Source organism: Schistocerca piceifrons, chromosome 2 (genome assembly GCF_021461385.2).
Source record: "Schistocerca piceifrons isolate TAMUIC-IGC-003096 chromosome 2, iqSchPice1.1, whole genome shotgun sequence".
NCBI lineage: Eukaryota > Metazoa > Arthropoda > Insecta > Orthoptera > Acrididae > Schistocerca > Schistocerca piceifrons.
The window spans coordinates 786043078-786057804 of record NC_060139.1 but is presented as its reverse complement, the minus strand read 5'-3'; the positions used below and the strand labels follow the sequence as shown (position 1 = coordinate 786057804).

The 14727-nt window shown below is 42.1% G+C and overlaps 1 protein-coding gene across 2 annotated transcripts in view; it reads left to right on the top strand.

Moving 5' to 3' along the window:
- Positions 1-14727, top strand: part of LOC124777382 (suppressor of lurcher protein 1-like) — a 726507-nt gene that overhangs the window by 426648 nt on the left and 285132 nt on the right. For both annotated transcript variants that reach the window (XM_047252770.1, XM_047252771.1), the window contains exon 5: positions 953-1176. In XM_047252770.1, the coding sequence (XP_047108726.1) occupies positions 953-1176 (224 nt within the window). The remainder of the gene's footprint in view (positions 1-952; positions 1177-14727) is intronic.

The following is a 14727-nucleotide window of genomic DNA, read 5'->3' as shown; positions in this document are numbered from 1 at the left end:
TCCGATTTCGACCAGGTAGAAGTGTTCCTCTCTCGGAGTCCTGAATTACAAAAATGAGACGACGTTAACGAGTTTAGTGCATGTGTGTTGCATGCAGATGCTCTCACACCTATCACATGGAGGTGTTCCGATCGCTGGCTCGTGCCAGGTAGAGTTGCGTAATGAAGGCAGTGCACCGTAGATCAGTCTAGGCGTCTTTGTAGTAGAATATGGAGGTCTACCTATAGTTAGGCTCTATGCACGAATGATCTATGCAGTATGTATGTGTTCACACTGTGCTGAGATAAGGGAGCGCAAGACGATATATTCAGAATACTTGTGCCATGTGAAGGTTATTCTCGTACTGGAATGTGGAGATATTACTGTCGCTGGGTCCGGAGAAACGCGCTGATGTATGGGAACATACGACAAGCTCGGTTCACATGCGTTGGGTACAGGCGTTCTCGCAGCGACCACACGGAGATATTCTTCTCGCTAGGCACTGCTGCATGTGTTGAGTTGAAAGAACGCGTGATGACACGTACAATACACTTAAATTACGTCCAAGTGATGGTACAACGACCACATCAATGTGTGCCTGTCACGACCTACTACTGCATGTGCTACAGTGATAGAGCACACGGTGATGTATCAACTATGTGTGTACTAGGTGTATATGTTCTTGAAGTGACCGTTTGGACGTCTTCCCGTCACTTCCTGCACTGTGATGACAAGAGGCAGTATGACGTAACGCGGACATTTGTGTTAACTGAAAGTGTTCTCACGACGGTCAGATGGAGGAGTTTCTGCAGTACGCCCTGTTGTTCGTGATTATAAAAGCGAGCACACGATGAGGTGCGTTGTGTGCAGGTGTTCTCGTGGTGGCCTGATAAAGGAGTTCCTGTCGCTTACTGCTCGTGCAGTGGCTAGCTAGCATAGGATGACGTATTCAATACGAGTGTGTTATGTGCAGGTGTTCTCGTGGAGACCACGTGGAGGTGTTCCTGTCGCTGGGCCCAGCTGCACGTGCTGAGGTGAGCGAGCGCACGGTGGCGTCTGGCGTGCTGTGTGGCGGACTGCGAGACGTGCCTACCACTCTGTACAGCCAGGGCCCGGCGCTGGTCCTCGCCATGCACTCCGACTCCTCACCAGGAAACAACTCTGGCTTTCTGGGGCGCTTCCGATTCCTCGACAGGCGTAAGTTAACACTTGTCTTCTTTATATTTATAAGTTTTTCAATTTATTTCACACTTCTTCCAAGTCTCTCTAGAATTTCATCTCTTCACAACTTCTCCAGTCAACGCCATCGATATTTTATTCAATTCACTTAAATTATCTATCTCTCTAGTAATATTTCGGTGTCCATCATCTCACCTTCATAACTCCACACTTGCTATATTTAATTTTGCAATAACTTATTCGCTATTCTTAAATTTCGCTTGCTGTTTTCATCTTCTCCTGTAACTGCCTGTCTACGCAGCTAATTATTACCCAATTATTTTAGCAACAATGCTATTGTGACGAATAAGTGGTGATGGTGAAATTTATCAATTGCAGAAGAAAGTACATAAGCTAAAAACGGTAATCAAATTCGAAATATCTTATCTACAACAATTATAGTCCCTCACATTGATAGTTGATTGGATACGGGCTGTGAAATTTGACATCCAAGTTAATTAAGTGCCCATCAACACCTCTCTGTATCTGCGAGGTTTATAACAGTGACTGTGCCCGGCTTACAACGAAGTGTTCTCACATGGACAAATTCACAGTGTAAAACATGTATCGGGTCTGTTGCTTCTCATCTCTTAATGAGTACCAATCACCAGTTTTTTACCGACCTGAAAATTTCGACGTACTTGTGTTGCAGTGTCCCGTACATTATCAAAGACGCCTACATTTCACGCCTGTGGTTATATGAAAATTTTCACACTTCTCTGTTCTGCTAAAAACGCCGTCTCCACAGCGTTATGTTGGCTTCTATATACCATCACAATTTTACGTTCTACATACGTTGATTTATGAAAAAATTTGATATAAAATATTTTAGCGTTTGTGATCCTACCTCAATACAATCCCGCTAAGGCTCGTGCTCCAATGTATATAACGCAATAAAAAAAGAAATGCTTAATCCGTGGCCCAAGCCAGTCACTGAACTGTTGGCATGACTGCGGTTAAGAGTCCAATATATCTTTGGCGCAGCGTTAGGTGGACGGCAGGCCCATAATCTCGGTGAAGAAAGATCTACATCTGCATCTACATCTACATTTATACTCCGCAAGCCACCAAATGGTGTGTGGCGGAGGGCACTTTACGTGCCACCGTCATTGCCTTCCTTTCCTGTTCCAGTCGCGTATGGTTCGCGGGAAGAACGACTGTCTGAAAGCCTCCGTGCGCGCTCTAATCTCTCTCATTTTACATTCGTGATCTCCTCGGGAGGTATAAGTAGGGGGAAGCAATATATTCGATACCTCATCCAGAAACGCACCCTCTCGAAACCTGGCGAGCAAGCTACACCGCGATGCAGAGTGCCTCTCTTGCAGAGTCTGCCACTTGAGTTTGTTAAACATCTCCGTAACGCTATCACGGTTACCAAATAACCATGTGACGAAACGCGCCGCTCTTCTTTGGATCTTCTCTATGTCCTCCGTCAACCCGATCTGGTACGGATCCCACACTGATGAGCAATACTCAAGTATAGGTCGAACGAGTGTTTTGTAAGCCACCTCCTTTGTTGATGGACTACATTTTCTAAGGACTCTCCCAATGAATCTCAACCTGGTACCCGCCTTACCAACAATTAATTTCATATGATCATTCCACTTCAAATCGTTCCGCACGCATACTCCCAGATATTTTACAGAAGTAACTGCTACCAGTGTTTGTTCCGCTATCATATAATCATACAATAAAGGATCCTTCTTTCTATGTATTCGCAATCCATTACATTTGTCTATGTTAAGGGTCAGTTGCACTCCCTGCACCAAGTGCCTATCCGCTGCAGTTCTTCCTGCATTTCGCTACAATTTTCTAATGCTGCAACTTCTCTGTATACTACAGCATCACCCGCGAAAAGCCGCATGGAACTTCCGACATTACTAGGTCATTTATATATATATATTGTGAAAAGCAATGGTCCCATAACACTCCCCTGTGGCACGCCAGAGGTTACTTTAACGTCTGTAGACGTCTCTCCATTGATAACAACATGCTGTGTTCTGTTTGTCAGCCATTTTTTCGTTTGTGCGAGAATTTAGAGAAGGAACTGCAGTGCGGTCTTACTCTGTGAAACAGCTTTGGTAAAAGGTGTTTAGTATTTCAGCTTAACGCGTGTCATCCTCTGTTTGAATGCCATCATCATCCCGGAGTGTCTGGATATGCTGTTTCGAGCCGCTTAATGATTTAACGTAAGACCAGAACTTCCGAGGATTTTCTGTCAAGTCGGTACATAGAATTTTACTTTCGAATTCACTGAACGCTTCACGCATAGCCCTCCTTACGCTTTTACATCGTCTAGCTTCTGTTTGTCAGAAAGGTTTTGGCTGCGTTTAAACTTGGAGTGAAGCTCTCTTTGCTTTCGCAGTAGTTTCCTAACTTTGTTGTTGAACCACGGTGGGTTTCTCCCGTACCTCACAGTTTTACTCGACACGTACCTGTCTAAACGCATTTTACAATTGCCTTAAACTTTTTCCATAAACACTCAACATTGTCAGTGTCGGAACATAAATTTTTGTTGTGATCTGTTAGGTAGTCTGAAATCTGCCTTCTATTACTCTTGCTAAACAGATAAACTTTCCTCCCTTTTTTATATTCCTATTAACTTCCATATTCAGGGATTCTGCAACGGCCTTATGATCACTGATTCCCTGTTCTGCACATACAGAGTCGAAAAGTTCGGGTGTGTTTGTTATCAGTAGGTCCAAGATGTTATCTCCACGAGTCGGTTCTCTGTTTAATTGCTCGAGGTAATTTTCGGATAGTGCACTCCGTATAATGTCACTCGATGCTCTGTCCCTACCACCAGTCCTAAACATCTGAGTGTCCCAGTCTATATCTGGTAAATTGAAATCTCCACCTAAGACTATGACATGCTGAGAAAATTTATGTGAAATGTATTCCAAATTTTCTCTCAGTTGTTCTGCCACTAATGCTGCTGAGTCGGGGGGGTCCGTAAAAGGAGCCAATTATTAACCTAGCTCGGTTGTTGAGTGTAACATCCACCCATAATAATTCACAGGAACTATCCACTTCTACTTCACTACAGGACAAACTACTACTAACAGCGACGAACACTCCACCACCGGTTGCATGCAGTCTATCCTTTCTAAACACCGTCTGTACCTTTATAAAAATTTCGGCAGAATTTATCTCTGGCTTCAGTCAGCTTTCTGTACCTATAACGATTTCAGCTGCGGTGCTTTCTATCAGCGCTTGAAGTTCCGGTACTTTACCAACGCAGCTTCGACAGTTTACAATCACAATACCGATTGCTGCTTGGTCCCCGCATGTCCTGACTTTGCCCCGTACCCGTTGAGGCTGTTGCCCTTTCAGTACTTGCCCAAGGCTATCTAATCTAGAAAACCGCCCAGCCCACGCCACACAACCCCTGCTACCCGTGTAGCCGCTTGTTGCGTGTAGTGGACTCCTGACCTATCCAGTGGAACCCGAAACCCCACCACCCTATGGCGCAAGTCGAGGAATCTGCAGCCCACACGGTCGCAGAACCGTCTCAGCCTCTGATTCAGACCCTCCACTCGGCTCTGTACTAAAGGTCCGCAGTCAGTCCTGTCGACGATGCTGCAGATGGTGAGCTCTGCTTTCATCCCGCTAGCGAGACTGGCAGTCTTCACCAAATCAGATAGCCGCCGGAAGCCAGAGAAGATTTCCTTCGATCCATAGCGACACACATCGTTGGTGCCGACATGAGCGACCACCTGCAGATGGGTGCACCCTGTACCCTTCATGGCATCTGGAAGGACCCTTTCCACATCTGGAATGACTGCCCCAGGTATGCACACGGAGTGCACATTGTTTTTCTTCCCCTCTCTTGCTGCCATATCCCTAAGGGGCCCCATTACGCGCCTGGCGTTGGAGCTTCCAACTACCAGTAAGCCCACCCTCTGCGACCGCCCGGATCTTGCAGACTGAGGGGCAACCTCTGTAACAGGACAAGCAGCCATGTCAGGCCGAAGATCAGTATCAGCCTGAGACAGAGCCTGAAACCTGTTCGTCAGACAAACTGGAGAGGCCTTCCGTTGAACCCTTCGGAATGTCTTTCGCCCCCTGCCGCACCTTGAGACGATCTCCCACTCTACCACAGGTGATCAGCCTCAATGCAGGCAGTATCCCGGGCAACCACAGTCGTAGTCCGATCGGGGGATGCGTGGGACGAGGTGGCCGTCCCCGACAAACCCCCATCCGGACCCCCACAGTGATGCCCATTGGCAACAACCTCAAGCTGTGTGACCGAAGCCAACACTGCCTGAAGCTGGGCGCGAAGTGATGCCAACTCAGCCTGCATCCGAACACAGCAGTTGCAGTCCCTATCCATGCTAAAAACTGTTGTGCAAAGAACGTCTGAACTAATCTACAGAGAGCGTAAACAAATCGACACAAAATTTAAACGGTTATTAAAATACAAGATTGCCTAGTAAATGCAGTAATGCTGCTACTTGCGCACTGCTGACACACTGCTCGGCGGCGGAAGGAGACTACGCGATTTTACACTATTCAGGTACTAAAACGCAATGCTACAACTCTCAAATACTATAATACGCCCGAAATTTATGAATTAAACAATGCAAGTACCAAAACACGCAAAGAAATTAAGAATTAAACTATGTAACAAATGAGTGAGCTAGGAGTATACGACTTGCTGCTGCGGCTGCTTATCCAACGGCGGCAGGGAGCACACTGACTGTGACCAACCGACACTGGCCGTGCAAAACAAAAACAGAAGATAGACGACTACGCGAATTTACACTATTCAGGTACTAAAACGCGATGCTACAACTCTCAAATACTATAATACGCCCGAAATTTCTGAATTAAACAATGCAAGTACCAAAAACACGCAAAGAAATTAAGAATTAAACTATGTAACAAATGAGCGAGCTAGGAGTATACGACTTGCTGCTGCAGCTGCTTATCCAACGGTGGCGGCCTCACTGGGCCCAGAGCCGTCCTGGAACGACTGGAACGAATACAATACAACTTAATTTACAAACTACGTTAACGCAAAAGAATTTAGACTGCTCTAGTTACTGATACTATTCTTCTAACACAATGGCACGCATCTGTTTGTCGACCTTGAATTATGTCCTTACGCTATGCTAAGTTTCATCAAAGACGCTCTGGAGATGGGTGCCCATATGGGCTCAGTTTCACTGCAGGAAATGTTCTAATAATAATAACTTCACACAGTACCATCTATACCAGGCACGGCTAGAGACGTCACTCTTCTTTTATCCATATCAGAAACGTGGACAACTTAAAATGAACTCTGAAAATGGTGGAAGGACACTGCGCTACACTCTACATGCATTCATGATAGCTACTTACACGAAACTGTAATTCTTAAAACAAGACTTAGCCTTTCGGAAAGAAACGGTACCTCGTGAGGTGCAAATAGAGAAATCCTAATATTACGAGACCTCACAGCCAAAAGTGACAAAACAGTAGTTACTCACTTGAAGCATAACGTAAACATTTTTGCGTGTTTACTTTCATACGGTAGTAATCATAACTCACGTTACTTTACAGAATTATTCTCCTGGTAAAATAATTTTTCAAACTTCATGAAATAGCGTAAACACATTTATATGTAAATGTCCGTTTTTGGGATTACCACTATCATCGGGCAAATAATTAAGGAAAATGTGTGTAGTAGTCGTGAAACTATAATACATCATACAAAACTCACTTCACAAAGTAAAATAATAATAAAAATATGTTGTAGGCGTTACAGTGCAGAAACCATTGTGGTTGCCTTCAGATTGTAGCTAAAGTCATACCTGTTACGTAATATGAATTTTTGTGGTTATAGTTGGGATTTAGTGACGAACATACGGGTTTCCATCCAAAATGCTGATGTCGTCTTTTGTATAATTTGCGTGAAATCTGTTCATAGCTTTGAACGATTCAAATCCAACATGTGTTTCTTCAGGCTTCCAATTAATCCCACATGAAACAACTTAACTCAAAATAATGAACACTTACAGTTACCTTTGTTGGAAGAACACACTCTCATTAAAATTTTACGTTATTTATTGTTACGAGGTTTGTTAATTTAAATACATTCTGTTAAAACGTATTTCGTAATTTGGTATCCATTACAGAACATTACTTTTCCATGTAGTTATAGGTCGAAACCGGTGGAGCCAGCTACCGGTTAGAAATACGACTACACATTTAGCAATTTATTAATTTTCAGCCAAACGAAAATTCAGAGAAAGAGCCAGCGTTTCTAAAAGTTAATTAAATGTAGCGCATTTCGGCGCATTTTCGACGTCAGTCCCGAAATTCGTGCTGGTAAATGATCGATATTTTTCTCGCAACATAACCATTGACCCTGCAGGTATTCGCAGTCCGTGTAATTTAGTGGTTTATTTCTTCCAGAACATTAAGATAATGTCATATCTCGGCACTATGCCACATCACAATCTATAAGGGTGCACACCACACGTTTTCCGCAGACCACCGTCATTTATTACATTTTTGCTGACCGTCTGTCTACCGTAACAGTAAAATCGAGCTTTGATATAAGGTGCCAATTTAACAGAGCTCTGTCACATGTTATGCAAATTGAACAGTTTTTTAAAATCATTCTGAACAGCGTACTATTTTCAGTAGGGCCAAATATTAAATAAATAATGTTCCTTTTCATCATGAAATGTTAGCGAAAAATATAGAAATTTATTACTTCCACATGTAATACATATCGCTAGATTGTTTTATGCGATGTTTACAGGAGGAATTTAACTGCCAATTTGTTGCACATGGACACATATGCTACGATGATTCGAAGCAATTTTGAACCACATTAATAATGAAAATTAATTTATGTCGCAGTAACCTGAATTCGTCGCTACATGCTTTCGTATACGGAAGTTATGACATCCATTGCTTTGTTGGGCTTCGTCTTCGTCCCAATTTGTTTCAGTTGCTTATCATACGTGTAACCTAATTTCTTAGTAACTTACTATAAGCAGAAATAACTATTAATAGAAGTAACACATGAATCTCATTGGTTCTTATGTACATACTTTACGGCTAAAAGTTATCGTGTAACAACTTCTCCTATTACCTAGTCACACACAGTAGGCGAATTCTGCATGCAGATGAAACTCGTAGATCAATTTTTAAGTATATTACATGTGGACACTTGAGCAAAAAACTAGATACTTTCTTTTAAAATGAAAGCATTTTGTATTCTTCTTTGTTTATTACAAACATGAAAACATACTTTGGTTATATAAACATATATGCACACATATTCTGAAGGCTAATGACTTGTCTATGCAAACCCTCTCTTTTGTCACTGTTTGTTCGTTACAGTTACATGTAATTGTTACGTCCTATCCTCTTCTTGTTGTCTTCCAAATACTTCATCTCATGCCGTCCTCTTTCTTTCTTTCCCAACACTTTCCCTTCAGGAATATTGATGGTGATGCACTTGTATCTGATGATATGTCCAATAAACATTATTTTTCTCGTTTCTATTTCCTTTAGTGATCCTGCCTCTTTTTTTTACTATCCTTAAGGCTTAGATGGTGGTTTTTCTTATCTTCCAGCCCTCTCCCGTCATTTTTCGCCATATCCAAATTTCAGCACTTGAGATTGATTCCTTTCCAGTTCACCCAGAGTCCAACATTTCCTTCAATAAAGCTATGTACTCCATAAATGCCATTTTGCAAAAGATTTTCTGACATAGGTATCCATATCTTTGGTGGTAGAAGAAGCAAAGAACAATCATTAGTCATAAATGCCTTTCGTGCCAGTGTAGTCTTTGTTCTCTCTTCCGTTAAGCACCCTTTGTCCTCTGTGATTATGCTACCAACATATCAGAACTATATTACTGGTCAGTTGTGACGTCATCAATATTTTAATTGGTTTTACTTTGCCTTAACGTTTTCCCTTACTACCATGACTTTTGTTTCCTGGCTGTTCACTTTTAATTTTCATATTCTAAGGGTATCTGATAGGAGTGGAAACAGTCTATTCATTTCTTTTTCGGAGTCCCCAACTATCACGATGTCATCAGCAAATCCAACACAATGTATCATGTCACAGTTTGCTTTTGTTTCCTTTGTCATCTCCTGCATTATCTGAATAGCTTCTTCAATTAAAACACTAATTAAATATGGGGATATATTTCGTTATTTTATATATTCGAATTGTAGATTCAGATAGTACCAGTACAATTAGAAAGTTATAATTACGATCTAACTCGCATTCTAACAGGTGCCTTGGCAACAATAAGTTCTGTCTCTTATTGTCACTTATACATTTTCACTGCAAATAGTTTTGAAGTAAATATCTTAAACTGACAGCATTTTCAGACACTAAAGATATGATAACGCATTCTTAGTTACCGGTATATTTGGCAACGTATCTCCCATCTTCATTGACTACAACTTCCGGAGTTACTTTCAGATATATGGCGGAATGTACAAGAACTCTGTACGGAATAAGTTATTGAAGCCTTCCCGTGCTGTATTTGCCCTCTCCATACGCAGCAAGAAATATTTTTCAGTGTTTTCCTTCAGCTTTTACTTCAGATGCTACTATAGTGTAAAATGTATCACTCATTTGGCAAGTGTGCTTTCTGGGTGTATGAATATACAGTTTAAAATCTTGTCTAACGCATTGCCTGTAGGCCCAATATCTAATACACAATTGTTCTTCCTCCCAGAGAAAACTGAGAAGTGCGGTGTGGCGATGGTACCCCTTGCAACCCACAGCACATGAATTTTAACATAAATCTTGTAATTTAAGTTTAGTTAAAGAAGTTGTCTTTTCACTTTCTTTAATTGTCTCCAGAATTACTTTAACTGTTAAATTCCAAATATCAGGACGCCACATTCAGATCTCAATGCTCGTGCCCCATTAGTGTGGTGAAGAAAGCACACAAATCTGTCAACACACGGTGGTAAAAATATACACTGCATGATGCGGTCTGTTTTCTCCTCACGGTATCTGTTTCGCTTACAATAAGCAACGCTTAAGTCAAGAAGGGCAAAATTGGACTCGGTGCACCTTTTTTACTCAAGTGCCCATACTTGTCTAAAATACTGAATATAAACTGGGTGTGAGTGGCCTTACAACTAATACACGCACCTTTCCCGTTTCCTTGTTCTTGTCATGAGTGTGGACTTTATCACCTGACAAGTACTACGATTACCTTGTCACGTACAGGCGCTGCATTTCGCATGCAGATGAGCAGCAGGCGCTGTCTACCACTGCGAAGCACAGTTCGCGTGTTTCGAACTGCACTGCGGGTAGCCGTCAGACCCAGGCGGCAGTAACATCGCAGATGCGACCCGTCTTATGCGTGTGTGCACTTGTGTGTGTGTCTGTGTGTGTGTGTGTGTGTGTGTGTGTGTGTGTGCGAGGTGCATGCGCGAGAACGTGTTGGCGTTCACGCTGTCCGAAACACGCATTTGATCGCTTATTGCGCTACACGATTACTGCAGCACTGTCTCTACCAGCTTTAAAAGTTCACTTAGGTTTCGCTTTGTTTCATGGGTAGGAACCGCTGTAAACGCTTTCTAATGATACAAAACTCGTAACTATGTGTTCCTTTTACTCTGTCTGTGCCGCAGGTACGGTAATGGACGTTTTTATTGTTTTCTCGACACTCATGTAATACATTTTTCGCGGGCTTTAATAATTAATGAGTACCCTTTTGAAATTCACTACTGAAGAGTTGCCAAAACTGGATTCTCAGTGCGCACAGTCAATCTTTCTACATCTACAACAACATCTGTACTATGGAAGCCACCACACCGTCTTTTGCAGAGGATCTGTTTTGTACAAGTACCAATCATCTAGTTTCCTCTCTCCATATGTACTTCACGAAATATAAATTATACGAAGTAACATGTTTCTTGACAAATGTTTGAACGTCGGCTCTTGAAACTTTGTGAGGTTCTCTTTCTTGTTCCATACCACTCTTTAGGAAATATTACTTACTTTTTCAGAGCTTCTGATTGATTGCCACCAGAACGCTGCTTCTTTCTTTCATTTCATAGTCGATTTTGTGCCATTTTGAAATATCTTGTGACAGTAAACCTCAAACTAGGTACACATTCGAGTTTCGATTCGGCACACAGTATGAATCTGGAAGTAAAATATTTCAGAGGGAGCACAAGTGATTTCTTGAGAACTGGAAACTTTAAACTGTAAGATGCCAACTGAGCTAACATGCCTTCTGGATGCTAAAATGATCTACACCAGTTTGAGCAACCGAGACCTGGATATCGCTATATGAACCCTGATTCAGAAATGAATTCATCGCACAACAGATTGAACCATGTGACTAGAGTGGCTCTCATAAATCAGCTACGGGCGTTGTTTCTTACAAAAAGCATTAAAAGTCTAATTATTTAGAAATAATGAATTACAAGTCTTGGCCCAATGTAGCCCGGTTTATTACAGCTGCTCTTCATAAGCACATACATGAACAAGAAAGTAATGACTACAAATTAACGTGAGCAATAAATTACAAAGTCAAAGGTACTACCATTCATGAACATTGAAGTGAACTTAAACCCGAGACAGGTTGGTTGCCAGAAGTGTGCATTGAAAAGATCATTCCCGAAAAGAGCATAACCGTCGCGAGGTGTGCAAAATGATTCAAATGGCTCTGAGCACTATGGGACTTAACATCTGAGGTCATCGGTCCCCTAGAACTTAGAATTACTTAAACCTAACTAACTTAAGGACATCACACACATGGATGCCCGAGGCAGGATTCGAACCTGCGACCGTAATGGTCGTGCAGTGCCAGACTGAAGCGCCTAGAACCGTTCGGCCACACGGTCTGGCAGGGGTGTGCAGATTGACTTAAGAAATACGTATGCAAATGACAGAATCTGCTCGGCAAAGGGTGAGCCCTCGAATCATTCACTAGGTGTTAAATCACAGAACCTAATAAAGCATACAAGCAACAGGACGAAAAACACCTAACTGCTTACTTTCTTTGTTGACTGTGTTGCTAGATAATCTCACCATAGGTGATGAATCGAAGAGTTGAGCTATACACACGGCGGAGTGTGGTGCCAACTGCCAGTCACCAGCCACCACTGTGTGTGGGAGTCTGGCTTGTGCCACGCTTCCCAAGTCTGAATGCTTGGTTTTTCAGATCTATAAGCCCCAAACCTATGCATCTGCAACTCCATTCACGGCGTCCAAAAATTTATCCCTCCTCTCTGCACAAAACGCATGCTAAAGAATACTCCACCATAAGAAGGCTCCACTCAATAATGTTTAATGAGATTTTAAAAAATATTTATAATAACAATTAACGAGCTGCCTTATGGCGTAATGGCATGTACAATTTTGAGGAAACCGAGCTCCATGCGGTTACTTATTCGATATGTTTTTATTGCGAAAACCGAGCTCCAGGCACACACTTATTAAATATGCTTTTACGTCACCCAACGGACTGTATTCCGTCGTCTGAAACTTCTAGAAAAAGGTGGTCTTAGCTATCATGTTCAGATAAATTCTTACAGCTACAGTCCCAGCTTGGGAGCGAGAAAAATGCTCACATAAAGTGGAATGGAATCTGGATGTCACACTTCTCCCATACAAGAGGAAAAGAAAAAAAATTAACGATAAACAGCAGTCAATTTCCCAAGAAAAAAACAGAGATAAATATCTCTCGGAGGGAAGCGTTACAGCGAAAAATAACATTCCGCCGAGCTGATCTTTCGGTAAATATACCAGCTTGCAAAAATTATTTATCCTGCCCCGGCCGAGCGCATGAACAGTTCGTTTTACTTCCATTTTTTGGCAGAATCCGTGACCGCCTAGCATGTTGATGCAGTTTGTGGCGGTATGACCACTCGTGCCCCACTGGTGTCGAACATGACAAGAGAGGGTCCGTTAGACGCCTAGTTGACCGTCAGCATCTGCGTCACTGCCGTTGCTCATTTGGGCCTGGTCCTCAGAAGCCGCTCCCTAGGGAATCCTGGGGATGGCTGCCAGCGGCCCCTGCCCCATCTCGCCGTGATGCCCATGACTTTATCAGATCCATACAGCGCAGCAACTATAGGCACAAGCAGGTAACTGCGAAGTTAGGGCGATATTCAGGTATGCGTTAGTGACTCGATCTTAGCAATCACCAAAATCACCACTATTATCAGCATCAAATATTCATAAGTCGGTAGAAACACGATGCAGATTACGATAAATTCAACACATAGCAATGATATATGAGACGTGTCAGGCCATCACTTGGCTGATGTGTTTCAGAGTGCTTAGGATAGAACACTGGAACTCTTCGTATAGGGAATGTGCTTAGGACCTTCAGTGGAAGAAAATAGACTTTTGGTACCATATGAATGATTTGATACTTTCTGGAAAGAAAGTATAACATCGTGGCAAATTAATAGCCAGAAAAGTGAAAAAAAGGCAAATTTTACCTCATTTTAATTTTACTAATGCCAATGATGTACTTATTGAATTACAGTGTTTTGTCGAACTGTCCTTTTGTGAGCCGGTGTGTTCATATGCTTCCTGAAACTTTTTGTCCTCGAAACTTTAGTGCCCCAATAGCATAGAAATAAGTTATATCTACATCTACATATACATGGATACTCTGCAAACGATATTTAAGTGCCTGCAGAGGGTTCATCTTACCACCCGCACAATAATTATCTATTACTCAAATCTAGTACAACACAGGGAGAAAACGAACATCTGTATCTCTCCGTACGAGCACTGATTTTCCTTATTTTAGCATAGTGATGGTTCTCCCTATGTAGGTCGACGTCAACAAAATATTTTCGCATTCAGGAGGAGAAACTTGGTGACTGAATTTTCATTGAAGTTTCCGCCCGAACGAAAAATATTTTGTTTTAATTATCTTCACCCCAAATCCTGTATCATTTCAGAGACACTGTCTCCCCTATTTCGCGATAATACAAAACAAGCTGCCCTTCTCTGAACTTCGTAGATGTACTCCGTCAATTCTATCTAGTAAGTACCGCTCACGGCGCAGCAGTATTTTAAAATAGGACGGGCAGGCTTGGTGTAGACCGTCTCTTTAGTGGACCTGCATTTTTTAAGTGCTGACAACAAAACGAAGTCTTTTGTTAGCCTTTCCCACGACGTTTTCTAAGTGTTCCTTCCGATTTAAGTTGCCCGTAATTGTTATTCCTAGATATTTAGTTGAATGTACCGCCTTTAGATTTGACCGATTTATCGCGTAACCGAATTTTTACGGATTCCCTTTGACACTCATGTGGATGTCGTCTCACTTTCGTTATTTAGGCAAACTTTCGCACCATTCAGATATATTTTATAAATTGCTTTGCAATTTGTTTTTATCTTCTGATGACTTTATTAGGCGATAAACGACAGCGTCGTCTGCAAACAAGCTAAGACGGCTGCTCAGATTGTCTCCCGAATCGTATATATAGATAAGGAACAGCAAAGGGCCTATTAGACTACCTTGGGGAACGCCAGAAATCGCTTCTGTTTTACAAGATGATTTTCCGTCAATTACTACGAACTGTGACA